Source organism: Lytechinus pictus, chromosome 3 (genome assembly GCF_037042905.1).
Source record: "Lytechinus pictus isolate F3 Inbred chromosome 3, Lp3.0, whole genome shotgun sequence".
Lineage (NCBI taxonomy): Eukaryota > Metazoa > Echinodermata > Echinoidea > Temnopleuroida > Toxopneustidae > Lytechinus > Lytechinus pictus.
Window position 1 is genome coordinate 77803737 of NC_087247.1, and position 19008 is coordinate 77822744.

At 37.3% G+C, this 19008-nt stretch overlaps 3 protein-coding genes across 3 annotated transcripts; 2 read left to right on the forward strand and 1 right to left on the reverse strand.

Annotated features, from left to right (window-relative positions):
* Positions 1–6845: 6845 nt before the first annotated feature.
* On the reverse strand, positions 6846–12628 carry LOC135153467 (uncharacterized). The gene is made up of 3 exons (XM_064096091.1): positions 12518–12628; positions 12133–12220; positions 6846–10390 (listed from the first exon to the last, which is right to left on the reverse strand). The coding sequence occupies exons 1-3, from the start codon at positions 12626–12628 to the stop codon at positions 10140–10142; spliced, it is 450 nt and encodes a 149-aa protein (XP_063952161.1). The 3' UTR covers positions 6846–10139.
* Positions 12629–13926: 1298 nt separating this feature from the next.
* Positions 13927–16266, forward strand: LOC135153468 (uncharacterized). The gene has a single exon (XM_064096092.1). The coding sequence runs from the start codon at positions 13927–13929 to the stop codon at positions 16264–16266; it is 2340 nt and encodes a 779-aa protein (XP_063952162.1).
* Positions 16267–16633: 367 nt separating this feature from the next.
* Positions 16634–18784, forward strand: LOC135153469 (uncharacterized). Its single transcript, XM_064096094.1, has one exon. It carries the CDS (start codon positions 16634–16636, stop codon positions 18782–18784), a length of 2151 nt encoding a protein of 716 aa, XP_063952164.1.
* The last annotated feature ends 224 nt before the right edge of the window (positions 18785–19008 follow it).

Sequence of the window (19008 nt, forward strand, 5' to 3'; positions counted from 1 at the left end):
AATTGGGACATCAACTTTTTCCTATCAATCATTCAATCAACAATTTATCAGTAAATCAACTTATTCAATGTGCAATGTGATCAATCAAACATTCATTTTTTTTCAATAAATTATTTCATTAATCATCATAATCATTAAATTTCTTAATCATTGAAAAAAAAAATGACCATCAGCCACCGGTCACTTGGCAGTTAAGTTTTGAATAGGCTACAATGCAGGAAGTGAGACAGAGAGAGAGAGGGGGGGGGGGGGCTGGGAAATGGAGGTGGAGAGGGGAGGGTACATATGACTTTTAATTTGTAAAAGGAAAAAAAAGAAGAGGAATGCCCTTTTAACCAAGTCTTAGCATATCTCGCCCTCTTGCTTGTAACGGGTACCATCACATTACTCTGACTCTCACGAACACACCTCTGAGGTTCACAAGATGAATATGCTACAATAAATTTACAATTCCTGTTCACTCATGCATTAAATTTCAATTTAGTAACTCATGAAATTTGCCTAAGAAACCAAAACTTATCTCACTCATTAATTTAGCTTAACAAGTTCCAAAGGACTAACCACTCAAACAAACTGTAAGGCTAATTCCTGCCCAGCCTAGCTGAGCTTAGTCTCTCAGGAGGAGAGAAGCGGAGAGGGGGGGGGGTTGAGATTGAGAGAGGGGTTGCTAAATGTTCTGTTGACCTTTATCCCATCAACGTACTTCACCTACCTAAGTCATATTACCCCCTCTTCTCCTGACTGTCGTGAACACATTGTTGAGATCCACATGATAAGACAAAATGCTGCACCCAATTCATGATCACTCATGCATTAAATTTCAATTTAATAACGCATTAAATTTTCACAAACAACAAACTGATCACAACTGATCTTTAATTCACCAAATAACCATCAACTTTGCAAGTACCAAACAAAAAACCTGAAAGAAATTGGAAGGCTAATTCCAGCCCACCCTAATTTTCATACCCTTTGTTTCAGTGGGCAGTGCTCGCTCAAGCATGAATAGATTTCCAACTTTTTGGTGTCATTTGAAAGTTGACTTTATAGGCTTTCCATATCTATAAGTCTTTTCCCCCAAAGTGGTACATTTTTTATTTGGCAGCCATTTCATAAGTGTATAGTTTTTTTGGGGACGCACTGTAGTATCCCTAAATTAGACCTGTGTGTTGGCTCAGTTGGTAGAGCGTCCGTCTCACAACCGGGAGGTCGGGGGTTCAAACCCCGGCCACATCAGACCAAAAGTCGTTAAAAGATGGGAGTTGCTGCTACCCTGTTTGGCGTTCAATGATTAAAGGGATAGAGCCTCGTCGATCTGGCGCTGCACAGCGGCTGCCGGGCCCACAATCAATTGGGCAAAGCAAATTTTCAAAGTATTTCATTTCATGTCTATTTTGAACAATAAAATATGGATTTTCATCGTTTTTAATTTTCATTTCATCATTTCAAAATAGCCAATCTGGAATAAAATTATTGGAAATGGTTTTTTAACTGATTTGAGTAGGTATGGGTGTCAAGTTGTCAACATTTACAAAAAAAAAGTTAGAAGGAATACCGTGTCCTATCTTGTTCTTAATGAAAGAACGAGATAGGATACGGTAGGCATCCTACTTTACTGCCACAATAGTCTGTTAATTACAGACCGCATCTTACGAAGTCTTCATAAAGATAAAAGCTAAAGCTTAGAATGGTTTTCTGCGTCATCTTTTGAGTTGATGTCATCTTATATATATTACCAGGTATGACATAAAAAATAACCAGAAATTTATCATTTATGTTCATATTTTATTTTATTTGTGAATGTAACGAAAGATGGCTTATTTGTAATGAGATCATGGAAGTTTCATAATTTCATTTTGAAATAATGAAGGTCATGGAGAGTGTATTTAGGGTTCAGAGGTCAATGAACTCTTTCCAAACATCAGTGGAAATTAGAGAAAAAAGGTTAATAACTTTATTGTGGCATGGAGGTATAGTGATTCTGGTGGGAAAACAAAGCATAGGAAATTGAGCACAAAATTAAATGTTGAATCCTTGATCAATTATGCCATCAAAATACAAGTTCATGGTGAAATTCAGATCAAATAACACTTCTTTATATATTGCAGTCCATTGCCAAAAGCAATTAAAAAATCAGGTATATAATTTGAAATGATTTTACTAGCACCATTTAATGCATCATATATATCTAAATCAAGGTAGTCATGTATTTTTCTTTCCAGCGATAGGTCACTCACCTCAATGCTATAATAAATACTACATGTATAAACTATTAGCGTAATCTTCTGAAATATAATAGGATAGGTCAAACTCTCATGTCAAAGCTAGCATCATCTCAGAGCAATTCCAAACGGTAGAGGGATGATAATGAAGATAAAAAGACGGCAATCATTAGAGGTGCAGCTTCTGTCATAGTAAATGGCATTAAGTGTCTGACATTACGTATCTCAACTTCAGCAAAGATGAATTCCCTTATTATTAATTACCTCTCATTACGAGCTGCCAAAATCTCTTTGAGATGCTAATGCTGCAGGACAAAACTGAATATCTGCCATCGGCCTTAGATCACCCATGATGCTATTTCGACTAGGTATCAGTTTGTACAAGGATCATATATTTGTTTCAGAACAACTGATTGTTATCATGCACAAATTAGGCATTCAAAAGGAGATAATAGCTTAAAAGTACACATCCATCAACCTAACTAACAAAACTCTTACCGCAACACTATCGGTTCTCAAGCTGAGCAACATATCAGTGATAACATAGATCTTGGTTTGGTAACCCTTGACAGAACATTGGGCTTTTTTGGAATGGGCCAGATCAAAGTTACCATACCTAAAACTGTCAGAAGGCTTTCAAGAGTTTAATTAGTCTTTGCTGAAGTTGAGACACTTAACTTCATTTACTATGACAAAAGCTGCGGATCTAATGATTGCCTTATTTTAATTCATCATTGTACCTGGCTATTTGAAAATGTTCTCTGATGTCTTGCTCTGACTGGAGAGTGAGGCTATAGATCCTCTCCATTTACAGATTTAGTTGTAGTTTAAAGTATTTATTGTAGCATTTGAGGTTAGTAACCTATTGCTACAGAAAAAAAAAGAAATGAGTACCTTGATTTAGATTTATAAAATGCATATCTAATTGCTGCTACTTTAGACAACTTCACCATTTCAAATTATATACATGATTTTTGTATTTTTACTTTTGGCAAGCATTACAATATATATTAAGAAGTGTCTCAATTTCACTTCGAACTTGTATTTTGACAGCATAATTCATCAAGGATTCAACTATTAATTTTGTCTTCATTTTCCACACAGGCCAGTCGTTTTTTACGTCAGAATCACTACCTACATGCTACAATCAAGTTATCGACCTATTTACTTAAATTCCCCTCACGTTATTGAAATGGTTAATTGACCTCTAACCGGTCTTTATTTATCCTATATCCTTATTTCGAATCCAGGTTTTCATTACAAATAACCATCTTTCTTTCCATTATTCACAAATAAAATGCGAATATGATGGATAATTTTTATTTTTTTTAGGGGGGATCATGCTTGTTTATACATGTACATAAATATTTATTAACTTTTGACCTTTGACTTTGGATTTCAATGGTGAATGATTATTCTTTATGATTATTTTGTGCCTTTTTATCGTCTTGCAAAAATTGGTTGACACCAAGATCACCAACATATATATGTAAAAAGGTCATTGATCTTTGACCTTGAACTTAATGGATTAATATGCATTATATTATCTTATTTGATCTTCCTGCTATAATCTGTCCATTTTGACACAATGATCACCAACCTGTGCTGTTTCATCTCAGAGGTACTATTATACAGTATGGTACATGTATATAATGTAAAAAAAAAAAAAAAGTCATTGACCTTTGACCTGGAATTTATGGGTGAATATGCATTCAAGGTGCTGGATTTAATTTTATTTGATCTTCCTGTAAGAACCTCTGCATTTTGGCACTGGTCAAGATAACCAACCTGTGCCTTTTCATCTCAGATAAATTATTATACTGTATGATATATAATGTAAAAAAAGGTCATTGACCTCTAAAAGGCTTTGACCTTGAATTATATGGGTGAATGAGCATTCTATAGGTACTTTTTTAATTCTATCTGGTCTTGTTGTAAGAATCTGTGCATTTTGGTACCATGATCACCAACCTGTAATATTTTATCTGGGAGATACCATTATACAGTATATTGAAAAAAGGTAATTGACCTTTGACCTTGAGAAAAACACTTCCCCCACCCCTTATTCCTCCTAATTTTTTGGAGGTAAATGTTAACACCCATACCTACTCAAATCAGTTGGAATAACCTTTTTCTAATAATTTTATTCCAGATGGTTACTAATTGTGGGATACTACTTGTACTATACAAGCCAAAGGGGAAAACAGTATTGAAGCATTTGCAAACATGGATGATAACTTTGTAAAACTTTATAGCCTGCTACCAACTTAGTATCTGTTGCAGTGGAATTGTATTGTATGTATATGAGTTGACTGCCTGATCCAGAAATGCTGTCAAAACTTTAAGTATATTACTTTTTTACTCAAATCATTTATAAAAGGGACGGTGTACTGAAGAGCCGTGGTGGAGTCATTCTGACTCTCGCCCTGTAAACAGAGGGTGGTGTGTTCAATTTTACTGTGATCTAGCATCCTTTGGCAAGGCATTAATCCACACTTGGCCACACTACGGTAGGAGGCGAAAGGTATTGTATGTGTGAATTTGCCAGCGCCATTATGAGGCTGTGGTGAATGCAAGGAATGCTCCCCAGGGAGTGGAAATTGTGCACTTTTCATGTGGGATTGAAATGAATGACCAGGGTAATAATACGCTCTAAAGCACTTTGAGCAGTTATGGAGCGATCGCTATTATCATTATTATTACTGCAGTGTTGAAGAAGTTTAGCATCTTTGATGATGAGATATGAATGCACTGTATCTTTACAAACATTTCTCCCCATACAGTGATATAGGCAAGTATATCATACTACACATCTCTAGGACATTGCAAAGTGTACATTTGTGAATACTTGATAAGTTTATAAGTTGATAATTATGTAAATGTATTACTATGTGAATACTAAATAAAAAAATTGTTATGAATGCATACAAATACCATGAACAGTGGTCTTGCTCCCTCATTGTCTTGTAGAAACAAACACTTTGATTGGATTGTGCTATTTATGCTGAGGTAACTGAATGTTAAAAGCTTGTGAGGAAGTATAATGGTCTATTGACCCTCTGCCTACTTAAACTGGGTAGGCCCTGCACAAAGTTGTGTAAATTATAGAATTTACATGTAGTTTGTCAATGGACTAATCGAGAAATAAAAATTTGAACTTATGAAGATAAACCTGTGTTTCAATGGAATGCATCCACCATCATTGGGCAGCTATAAGAGGTTGTGTCAAGTTTTGGAGATGTCTGTCAGGCTCATTGCAGGACATTTTAAAGACTTCTTAAAGGGATCGTTTAACTTTGTGAGCAGCTGATTAAAAAAATTCTCAAACTGAGACAAAACATGTGTATGAGTGCATGTATTTGTCCTAAAAAACCCTGAAACAAACCACAATATAGAATGAAAAACTCTAATTTAGATACAAGTAGCAATTTATTAGCTTGATTTTGAGAACCGTCTAGTAGACAGGTTAAGCTTATGACCAGTTTACTCCAATTCAAATAGTCCGTTGGCTATTTTTACTGCCTTCTGTTGTGTGTATCTCCTATTTAAAAACACACGCTATTAGCTGCACTGAACATTCAGTGTATACCTAGTACACACTGTATGTAGGCCATGCTGTGTTCATCTAGAGTTCGTGTGTTGTGGTGCACAGGTTCACTGTATACACATAGTCATTGAAACCAACTCCCAATTATTTTCCAACTTTGGTTTACATCTTTAAGGTTTTAAAATTGATCCTGTGGATATAATACTGAGCATGATCGGTTAAGGGTTAGCATTGAGGTGAAAAAAATTTTTAAAGGTATTTCTATCAAATTTGCTTTTAAAATAATCTTTGATATCTCAGGTTTAAAAAAAAACTTAGTTTCATGAAGATTGATGATTCCGAAAGTACCGGAATAGTCCATTTTATTCATGGGGGTGCTGTGACCTTTCATCACGGACGGACATTTCTACTCAAATTAAATTCACTCTAGTTTTATTGTTTTTAAAGTTTCTCTAACTTGGTTTGGATGTTCTTGCACTCTGAACATTACTCTATTATCAGACATAAAGTAGGAGAAAAAAATATTGGGAAGTAATTTTTTTTTGTAGGTGTTAACATTTTCATTTTGAAATTTCAGTCCGTGATGAAAAAAAAGATGAAAAGTTTTTTTATTCTTTATCGGAATAGAAATAAAAAATAAAAAGGTGTAGAGGTATCTCTCTAAACACTGTACATCATTTTAGTTGAACATAGCTGAAATCCATACATTTTATCCATATCATAAACTCAATCGAAAATGATCACGGACGGACATTAATTTCATCACGGACGGACAAAGTTAATTCACTCAAATTCAATTCACTCTAGTTTTATTGTTTTCAACGTTACTCCAATTTGTTTTGAATGGTCTTGCACTCTGAACATCAATCTATCATCAAACATAAATTAGTAGGAAAAAATATGGGAAGTAAGCTTTTTTTGGTAGATGTTAACATTTCCATTTTAAGATTTCCGTCCGTGATGAAATTAATGTCCGTCCGTGATAATTTTTATTAGGATAATATCTATGGATTCAGCTTTTTATTCTTTTATTAGAATAGAAACAGAAATAAAAGTGTGTAGAAGTATCTCACTAGACACTGTACATCATTTTATTTGAACATAGCTAAAATCCATACATTTTATGCATACTTCATAAATCAATCAAAAATGATCACGGACGGACGAGTGAGTATATAAGCAAATACTGTGGAATAATCCATGTATGCAAATGAGAAACTTTGCTGAGCAGATTATGAATTTAATTTTAGCTTCCATTTGCAGCGAAAAGTGGCTCTGAGAATTATTCAGAACTCAAATGGAATAAACCTACAACTCTTCACAATGTTTTGTGATATCTTTGTTTGGCTGTTATTGGGGCTATATTGTTGTCAGGAAAAATTGTTAAACATTGGAATGCAGATATAGTTGAAAAGCTACATGTACATGTCTATGCCAAAAAAGCAGGAAATAAAATATGGCAAGAACAAGTCCAAAGCTGTAGATTTCATCAATTCAAGCTTGCAGAAAGTGATGGAAAAGAAGAAAGTAAAATGCAATGCATAATCTGATAAGCAGAAAAATCAATTTTTCCATGCACAAACCTATGGATTCACAATGCTTCTAACAGAACATGACATCACGGTCTTGAGGCTTGTGAAAAATACATGAATACCTTTTTTCAAAGTCCATTTTGGAGCTACGTAATTGCTTATCTGGTAAACTGTGAAAATGCATAAAGCTTGCACTGCAGTGTTTAGAAGTTTAATAAGCTTTGGATTGGTACATGTATATCAATTTCAATTTTGGATTCGGTCAGGGCCTAAATACATGAGGGCTGTTGATGTTATGGGGTGTCTCCACTTTGATATGTGCAAAAGATGAATTTGAAGAGAACCTCTGACAAGTGTTGTGTCATACTTGATCCAACAAACAAGCATAAGGATCAGCAACCTGTCGATCTTTTCGATTTAGTTTTTGGACCTAAAAAAACATCTTTGCTCTTGGAAGAGTAATGCTTAAAAATCACCATGATCATAAAAATACTTGTATCAACATGATCATTGATCAACTAGATGTTGATTTGGAACCTACTAGTATTCTACAATTAATATTCTTTACATTCGATTTTTTACAAGAACTGTGTTAAGAGCAATCATATGACTCTAGAATCTAGATTATATTCTGCGTCTAGCATAGAAATCAAGTTGCTACATCTTAAATCAAGTTGTAGCAACTTGATTGAAGTTGTAGCAACTTGATTGTGCAACTAATACTGTTTAATAATATCAAAATATGTACAAATCATCAATACAATAGCATTTGTTCCCCCAAAAAAGTATTAAGAACTTCTTACAGGGTACTTCCAATGTATTTTGATTGTGTCCGCCCGTGATGTCCGTCCGAGATGTCCGTCCGTGATGGAAAATATTTGCAATTCTCTCAGAAGTTTGATATTGGTTAAGAATTCAATATGCTGAACATAGAAGCTAACATACCTGAGTGTTAGTTGCATTAACAATTATTGGTCAATGTTAAGCTGTGTAGATAGAAACAATAAAAATGTACAAAAATTCTAAAAACCACATTTCTATCATGTCCGTCCGTGATATGGCACATTTAGTGGATACCTATGTTTGTAGGTAACCATGGCAACAATTTTTTTTCATCATTCAGCATACTTTGTCCTACCCTTCACTATAAAATACAAAGGAACCTTGTTCATCTTATTCCTAATTTGTTACAAGCCTTCAAAACTTTCAAAATCTATCAAATGTCCGTCCGTGATGAACCGATCACGCTCTACTTTGAAACTTTTGGGATGGTATTTTTACACTATAAGCCTAATGTTAAGCCCATTTTCAAGAACCAAAATGAGAATTTTTTAAATCAGAACAAAGTGAAATGATCACTTTAAGATGTGATTGGCCTTCCATCCGATAGACAATAGGTACTTGGTACGGCTCTGACTTTACCACCTGATGATAATGATGGATTCATCCCTTCAAAATGTGGTAGACCATATCATCGTACTGTGTTCTTGATTTTTTTTATATCTTTAAATATGAATTCTAATCAAATAAGTAACAGTTTTCATTACTTAATGATGGTTGTTTTGATGTAGGTGTGAAAATCTTTGAGTTGAGGAAATCCCATTTCTGCTTTCTGAGAATTTGAAACTCACAAACTTTATGCTTGGTATTCGCAAAGTTAAACCGAGGTTGACTAAGACCAAATTTTTGTGGAGTGCAAAATGCCAAATCATTCACTGAGTAGAAATTATGTTTATTCTGTATTGAAAAAAAAAATTGAGTAAAAATTCTGTAATGAAATGTGAAGGAAAAGATGAGAATATGATGAATTTCAGTGAATTATTTGGTCCATATCTTTTTTTGTGAAAGTTGAACTTAGGTACATGCAAACTAGCATTTCATAGATGTATGAACAGAATTGTTGATTATATAGGTTTGTTTTTATAAAAGCAGAACAAAAATTGAGAAAATTATTGATATTTATTAAGGGTTGATGCAAATCCATCAAAGAATAATGGAGTTACAAATTTTAAAAGTTAAATTTTTCATACATCTTGAACAAGGAGTTCATCCATACGCGTGTGATATGTATTCCTTAAAATGCAATTTTCTCATTTTTAGTTTGAAAGGGATTAATATGTGCCATGGATATATCATCAATCACATCATTTTATACCCCTTCTATCTATATGAAAAAAAAAATATTTTATTCATTTCCATTGGACAAATGGAATTAATTTGTATAATCACTCATTTTCATATTCACATAAAATACACGTCATTATAATATAAATAAAATGCATGGATCCATACACATACTGATACAAATGAAATACATCTAAGAAATTACAGAATGTCACAACAATGCTTTTTGATAATAAAAAAGAAAGGGTAAAGCATACCAATTTTTCAGTTGAAACAAGGGAAACTAAAATAAGGTCATGTGGCTTTGTAAAATAAGTTTTCTTATTTGCAATTTTGTCCTTGAATGGCAACCTAAACTACTGAACTAAATCATGGAAAGTCAATCATTTTTAAAGGTTTTTTTTTTCTGGAGGGGGGGGGGGATAGTAGCTGCACTATATGAATGGTCCATATTATTATCATCATTAGATTGTCCGCCTCATGAATGGTAGGTCATGGGTTCGATCTTCGGCCGAGTCATACTTAAGACTTATAAAAAATGGGACCTTCTGCCTTCTTGCTAGGCGCTCAGCATTTAGATTGGAGAAGGGTGATAGTTATACTGGGCCCGCTGGTAGAGCAGTTACCTAACTGAAGTGGCTACCCTGGGTAATTATTTTATAATGATAATGCAGTAAAACTATTACAATCACAAAATTGAACAATGGCACAAGTTTAACATTTCATTTCAAACCCACTCTTAATGAGGTCAGCTGGGAACCCACTAGGTCTCTTAGGGGTATTGCTATCTTCCTGTATATTTCTGTCGTCATTGGACTGGTGAAACTCTTTTTGTATGGAAGTGCTACTGTGGTTCTTTGTAGACTGGTTGATTCCATTGGTCCGAGTTGAGTTCAGGTTACCATTTGTTAGCATTGAATCACATTGGAGAAGCTCCTTTAGAAGGATGTGTATGAAGTTTCCAGCTGTATGTCATTTTGATAGAGAGAAATTGAGACAAACTAGTATTGATTAATAAAATACACGCTACGTATGTATGAATCAAACCATAATACACTTAATTTTAAAATATCTTCCATCGCCATCCCTTTTATGTGGCTTGGTAATTTCTAGATTTTTTTGAGAATCATCTCATCTCTCTTTTCCTTTTCCCTCGTCCTTCAGATGGAGATTGAAATTTATTTCTTCTCCTTTCCTCTCACCCATCCACTCCTTTCCTTCTCCTCCTTTTACTTTTTAAAGTTTTACCTCCCCCCTTCCTGTTTCTTCTTCTTCCTCTCCTCCTTCTTCTTTTGCGTCTTATTGTACTCCTCATTCTTCTCGTCCTCCTTCCTCTCCTACTTCATGTTCTCCATGGCAGTTTTTAATTAGTAAGTAAGTTTAAGTTTATTCAAACCAATCAAGTGATATAATACAAATATTTAGTACAAAGGTTGGCAAAGAGAATATAACATGAAAGGTTTGGACCCCATAGAAGAAGAGCTTGTGAAAGGGGCCCCTCGATGAAATGAATATAAGAACACAAAAAACAAAGGAAGATATAAAACATTATGGGACTTTATTGAAGATAAAACCAAACAAAAATAATGTACTAAGCCAGACATGTCTTGCTTACTATATTTCCACCCCGGGGGAGGGCACTCAAATTATTTATGATGGGGGTGTGCCTCACGAAACTATGAAATGGGGGTCTAAAGTACGCGGTCTTGGGAACTAAATATGTATACCGCGCGGTGTGAAGAAACATGGTCTGCGGACATGACGGAACTGGATCGTGGCACTGTACATGCTCTAGGTATACGGGAGTTGCGAAGCCGTAGGGGAAGGCGGGTAAGTTGAACCACAACCCCCAGGCCAACAATTAGTAAGTCAGACAATTTGGTGGTGCCATGTATTGATGACCCATTACATAACCCCTATCCCCACCACATTGTTTTCAACTTTGAAACAATAAGTACTTTTTAAGGGGGGAAAGACAAATTTCAGCCAAACAAGTAAAAAGGATGTGAAATAGATAAGTGTTTTTTACACGCACACGTCTTTAAATATAATAAAGACATGAGAACAACATTGTTGGTCCATATTCTTGTCATAGTTTTTTACATGATGGATGCATAAGAAATGTGTGGATGTGAAATTATCGCATTAAGTTAGGACTGGGTATGTTAATCCAGCCAACGTGGGGCAAATTGAGCCATGGTAATTTTTATGGTAATGTATATATATATATATTTAAAAAAAAAATTAAAAAGCCATCGATATAAGGCAGAAGGGAGCAAATTTACATGACTGTTCTTTTCCTTTTAGAGGATGTTGGTATTTATAGAGAATTAGCAAGTGAAAACACTTTAAATAAAACAAAATTGACATGCTGGTTCTTCCCCCATACATTTTGTACATAGTTTTGGTGGCTCGACTTACCCCACAGATGGGGCAAGTTGAGCCATTGACATCTCTTTTTTCAAAGGTGACAGTGACTTTCAGTGTGGGGGTAGAAAGTTACACAGTAAAACGCTGTTTAAGATTTTATACAACGCTGTTGAACGCTATATGAACCTTACAGTAGTTGTTTAACCTGCACGTCCCCGTACCACCAATATATGTGAGTTCCCCCCCCCCCCGGGTTTCCACCATGTCTCTCATTGCTCTTTCACTCACTCATAAGTAGCTAGGCCTTATTATGTAAAAAAAAAAAAAAGAGTCCTACCAAGATTGTGCCCTGCTTCCTTCTCTGAGTGTAGACTGTTCTCGCTTATGTCGAATATTATTTTCCCGAGTGACCGCTTTGAAAGATTCTTATGAAAATTAGAATAAAAAAAAAGGAAATTCAGTGCATGTATATTTGTATACGCCCGTCTTATATAGACGGGACGTATTATGGTATCACGCTCGGTCGTGGGCGGAAATATGTCTCCAAAGGTAGGGGAACCAGGGGCTGGACAATTTGACCAATAATAATAATAACAACAACAACAAAAATAATAACAAGAATAATAATAATAATAATAATAATAGAGGGCGCAAATCCTTACTGAACGGACGTGTTAAAAAGTTGCTCCCGTATTTTGCCATCATTTTACTGTTTATCTTACGATTTGTGGAAGGAAATTTACATCAGCAGATGCAATACAACACCAGGAACCCGATGGAGTACCGTGATTAGCATTTGGAGAATAATTAGGACATATATCAGTGAGTTTCATGATGTTTTTTATCGAAATTTCATAGAAAGTTGTTATTCGAGAAGCGCGCACGATAACAAGTAGATGATACTACGCTGGCTTGATGGCAACCATTGTTACACGCTACTTTGAGTGACGTAGAACGATGAAAGGAGATGATTACGATGGTGGAGAACTGAGATACTTTGGGAGATAAACGGCCTAGCTGAACAAACTTTTTTACACTTTAATTGTAGTTCCAGGGTAACGCCAACTCTTTTCCCCGAGCCAGGGATACGGCACAATCACTCATGCAAATGATGAATACAGATTTGAATACAAACGTTAACGGCGAAAACGAGAGAACTAGCCTGCATAGTTCGCTCGCGCCCGGTATGGATTCTGTGGAGGCTCAGGCAGGATCCAGTCGTCAATCTACTACTGGACCAAAAACTTCAACAAGAAGAGAATGGAGCAGAAGAGACAATATGAATGTCATGGAATGTTATCATGAGAGCAGACCTGACCAGGAAAGAGGCTACATCAAGAGAATGTACAAGATCTGGCAAGAGAAGGGTCTTTTCCCAACATCAGAGCAAAGACTTGCAGATCAGGTACGTGTGATCAAAAGGAATGAGTTACTGACTGAAGTTGAGAGGGAAGGGATCAGACGAAATGTGTATGAACCTGTGAGAGATGAGCAGGAGGAAGTACTCAGACCGGGAAGAGAAGAGCAGACAGAAGCAACAGCTCAATTTCAAACAGAATTGGATCCAACCACTAACAGATTGGATGAAGAGCAGGAAGAGATAAAGATTATATTATTGGAGATAAAAGAGGGGTTAACAAAAGGAGAGCGCCCCACCCCTCCTAATCTGAAGAGAATACCAAGAGAGAAACTGCTGATAGAAACTCAGAAAGTCAACGATGTTATGAAGTTTATCAGCTCAGACAGTATTGAGGATACCAATGATCTCATATATGCTGGAGCAGTTCTGGTAACAGAGAGGTTAGGTGTAAGAAAACAGGAGAACACAAGGAAGCACTGCCTACCACCATGGAAAAGGAGACTTGATAATCAGATAAAGGGATGGAGGACAGACCTATCAAGACTGACAGAGATAAACCTTGGCAAAGCAGATATCAATGATTTTAAGTACCTTGGGGAGAAGTACAGTATTAGAAGGAAATGAAGGAAGATCGTCGTGGAGGAACTAAAACAAAGAATAACAAGCACTACAGCAAAAGTAAAGAGGTACACCGATCGAGTGTCACAGTATAGACATAATTCCTTGTTTGAGAACAACCAGAAGAGGTTCTACCAAGAAATAAATGGAAAGATGAAAGACGAAGTTCCACCACCAGATCCAGCTGAAGCAATTGCCTTCTGGAGCAACATTTGGAGCCAACCACACAATCACAACCACGAAGCTATGTGGTTGAAAACAACGAAAGAGGAATGTGCAACTATAGTTGCACAGGATGATCTGACGATCAACAAAAGCAAGCTAGAAAAGATCATTCGGAAAATGGCGCCATGGAAAGCTGCCGGTCCAGACGGTGTGCAAGCTTTCTGGGTTAAAAGGTTCACAAATCTTCATGAAAGGCTGAGCATGCAAATGAACGAGATTGTCGTGAATGGTAACCCCCCTGATTGGATGACAAAAGGAAGAACGGTTCTCATCCCAAAGGATCCTACCAAAGGCAACATTCCGTCAAGCTACCGTCCAATTACCTGCTTGCCGATTCTCTGGAAGTTACTGACTGGCATAATATCAGAAGAAATACATCAACACCTGGACGATCAAGACATACTACCATGGGAACAGAAGGGATGTAGAAAAGGAAGTAGAGGAACAAAAGAACAACTATGCATCGACAAAGGAATTATGAAAGACAGCAAGAAAAGAAAAACGAACCTCGCAATGGCATGGATTGACTACAAGAAAGCATACGACATGGTTCCGCACTCTTGGATCATCGAGTCTATGGAAATGTTAGGGGTAGCAGACAATATCAGAAGGTTCCTCATTACAAGTATGACGAGATGGAGAACTAAGTTGGAAAGTAATGGTGAAGTGCTTGGAGAGGTTGGTATCAAGAGTGGAATCTTTCATGGAGATAGTCTATCTCCATTGCTGTTTGTGATGGCAATGACACTATTAACTAAGGTACTCAGAAGATCCAGGCTAGGATATGAGTTCAAGAGCAAGGCAAAAATCAACCATCTATTATACATGGACGATTTGAAGCTGTTTGGTAAGACACAAAGTGACTTGGAGTCTCTCATCAACACTTTGCGGATCTTCAGCGAAGACATCGGTATGCAGTTTGGGTTGGATAAATGTGCAATGATTACTCTCATGAAAGGTAAGCCAGCCAATGACAACAACTTCCAGATGCCGAACGGAGAAGAGATCAGATCAATCGAAGGCGGTGGTAGCTATAAATATCTCGGAATATTAAAGGCAGATCAGTTGAAACATCAAAAAATGAAGAAGAAGATTGAGGCAGAGTATATCAGGAGAATTCGGAAGGTGCTCAAATCCAAACTAAATGCTGGAAACATGGTGAAGGCTGTTAACACTTGGGCAGTAGCCCTAGTGAGATATGCTGCTGGCATAGTTGAATGGAACAAGCTTGAACTCGAAACCCTGGACAGGAAGACAAGGAAGTTGCTAACTATGCATGGGATGTTTCACCCAAAGTCTGATGTAGATAGACTTTATGTGTCAAGAGAGAAGGGAGGACGTGGTCTGGCTGGAATAGAGGAGACTGTAAGATATGAGGAACAAAGCCTATACTGCTATATTGAAGGCCAGATGGATAGCATCATGACGGCAGTCAAAGAGTCGATGAGGAAAGGAAAGGATGTGACAGCGAAACAGCTGAAGGCTGATCAAAGGAAAATGAGACTGGAAGGATGGAAAGAGAAGGTGATGCACGGGCAGCATTTAAGACAGACAGAGGAGTTTGCTGGCCCAGAGAGTTGGCAGTGGCTGAAACGAGGAAGTTTAAATAAGGAGACGGAAAGTATGCTAGTTGCTGCTCAGGACCAAGCAATTAGAACAAATTACCGAATAGCCAAAGTTGAAAAGGAGCATACATCTCCCTCATGTAGAATGTGTCATGACAAAGACGAAACGGTGTCTCATCTGGTGAGTGAATGCAGCAAAATGACACAGACAGAGTACAAAGGAAGGCACGACAGAGTAGCAGCTGCAGTTCATTGGGGTCTAGCCAAGAAGTACCATTTACCCCATGCGGAAAAATGGTACGAACATCGGGCAGAGCCTGTAGTAGAGAACGACGATGTAAAACTTTTGTGGGATTTTAATATCCAGACAGACAAGGTCATTGAAGCTAGACGACCAGACATCGTTCTCTTAAAGAAGAAGGAAAAGGAATGTCTCATCATAGATATTGCGATTCCGGGAGACTGCAGAGCTTGGCGTAAAGAGGAGGAAAAGATACAGAAGTATAACGATCTGGCATGGGAGCTGAGAAGGATATGGAAGGTGAAGACGAAGGTGGTACCAATAGTCATCGGAGCCTTAGGAACAGTGACAACAAGACACAGAAGCTTTCTGGCTGTTCTAGGAGTCGAGGTGTCCTTTGAAACGATACAGAAGGCAAGCTTGCTTGGAACAGCTCATATCTTACGGAAGGTCTTGAATTAGAAAGAGAAGTGAACAATGAGAAGAGGACCCATTTGATATAATATAGAACAATAACCCTAGATTTCTGGAAGAAGTCCGGTTGCTGTTTAATATACCAACATAACATCAAGTTGTGGACAATGGAAATAATAATAATAATAATAATAATAATAATGATAATAATAATAATAATAATAGAATATAGAACAATAACCCTAGATTTCTGGAAGAAGTCCGGTTACTGTTTAATATACCAACAGAACATCAAGTTGTGGACAATGGAAATAATAATAATAAAAATAAAACAACGAAAGAGGAATGTGCCACTATAGTTGCATAGGATGATCTGATGATCAACAAAAGCAAGCTAGAAAAGATCATTCGGAAAATGGCGCCATGGAAAGCTGCCGGTCCAGACGGTGTGCAAGCTTTCTGGGTTAAAAGGTTCACAAATCTTTATGAAAGGCTGAGCATGCAAATGAACGAGATTGTCGTGAATGGTAACCCCCATGATTGGATGACAAAAGGAAGAACGGTTCTCATCCCAAAGGATCCTACCAAAGGCAACATTCCGTCAAGCTACCGTCCAATTACCTGCTTGCCGATTCTCTGGAAGTTACTGACTGGCATAATATCAGAAGAAATACATCAACACCTGGACGATCAAGACATACTACCATGGGAACAGAAGGGATGTAGAAAAGGAAGTAGAGGAACAAAAGAACAACTATGCATCGACAAAGGAATTATGAAAGACAGCAAGAAAAGAAAAACGAACCTCGCAATGGCATGGATTGACTACAAGAAAGCATACGACATGGTTCCGCACTCTTGGATCATCGAGTCTATGGAAATGTTAGGGGTAGCAGACAATATCAGAAGGTTCCTCATTACAAGTATGACGAGATGGAGAACTAAGTTGGAAAGTAATGGTGAAGTGCTTGGAGAGGTTGGTATCAAGAGTGGAATCTTTCATGGAGATAGTCTATCTCCATTGCTGTTTGTGATGGCAATGACACTATTAACTAAGGTACTCAGAAGATCCAGGCTAGGATATGAGTTCAAGAGCAAGGCAAAAATCAACCATCTATTATACATGGACGATTTGAAGCTGTTTGGTAAGACACAAAGTGACTTGGAGTCTCTCATCAACACTTTGCGGATCTTCAGCGAAGACATCGGTATGCAGTTTGGGTTGGATAAATGTGCAATGATTACTCTCATGAAAGGTAAGCCAGCCAATGACAACAACTTCCAGATGCCGAACGGAGAAGAGATCAGATCAATCGAAGGCGGTGGTAGCTATAAATATCTCGGAATATTAGAGGCAGATCAGTTGAAACATCAAAAAATGAAGAAGAAGATTGAGGCAGAGTATATCAGGAGAATTCGGAAGGTGCTCAAATCCAAACTAAATGCTGGAAACATGGTGAAGGCTGTTAACACTTGGGCAGTAGCCCTAGTGAGATATGCTGCTGGCATAGTTGAATGGAACAAGCTTGAACTCGAAACCCTGGACAGGAAGACAAGGAAGTTGCTAACTATGCATGGGATGTTTCACCCAAAGTCTGATGTAGATAGACTTTATGTGTCAAGAGAGAAGGGAGGACGTGGTCTGGCTGGAATAGAGGAGACTGTAAGATATGAGGAACAAAGCCTATACTGCTATATTGAAGGCCAGATGGATAGCATCATGACGGCAGTCAAAGAGTCGATGAGGAAAGGAAAGGATGTGACAGCGAAACAGCTGAAGGCTGATCAAAGGAAAATGAGACTGGAAGGATGGAAAGAGAAGGTGATGCACGGGCAGCATTTAAGACAGACAGAGGAGTTTGCTGGCCCAGAGAGTTGGCAGTGGCTGAAACGAGGAAGTTTAAATAAGGAGACGGAAAGTATGCTAGTTGCTGCTCAGGACCAAGCAATTAGAACAAATTACCGAATAGCCAAAGTTGAAAAGGAGCATACATCTCCCTCATGTAGAATGTGTCATGACAAAGACGAAACGGTGTCTCATCTGGTGAGTGAATGCAGCAAAATGACACAGACAGAGTACAAAGGAAGGCACGACAGAGTAGCAGCTGCAGTTCATTGGGGTCTAGCCAAGAAGTACCATTTACCCCATGCGGAAAAATGGTACGAACATCGGGCAGAGCCTGTAGTAGAGAACGACGATGTAAAACTTTTGTGGGATTTTAATATCCAGACAGACAAGGTCATTGAAGCTAGACGACCAGACATCGTTCTCTTAAAGAAGAAGGAAAAGGAATGTCTCATCATAGATATTGCGATTCCGGGAGACTGCAGAGCTTGGCGTAAAGAGGAGGAAAAGATACAGAAGTATAACGATCTGGCATGGGAGCTGAGAAGGATATGGAAGGTGAAGACGAAGGTGGTACCAATAGTCATCGGAGCCTTAGGAACAGTGACAACAAGACACAGAAGCTTTCTGGCTGTTCTAGGAGTCGAGGTGTCCTTTGAAACGATACAGAAGGCAAGCTTGCTTGGAACAGCTCATATCTTACGGAAGGTCTTGAATTAGAAAGAGAAGTGAACAATGAGAAGAGGACCCATTTGATATAATATAGAACAATAACCCTAGATTTCTGGAAGAAGTCCGGTTGCTGTTTAATATACCAACATAACATCAAGTTGTGGACAATGGAAATAATAATAATAATAATAATAATAATAATGATAATAATAATAATAATAATAGAATATAGAACAATAACCCTAGATTTCTGGAAGAAGTCCGGTTACTGT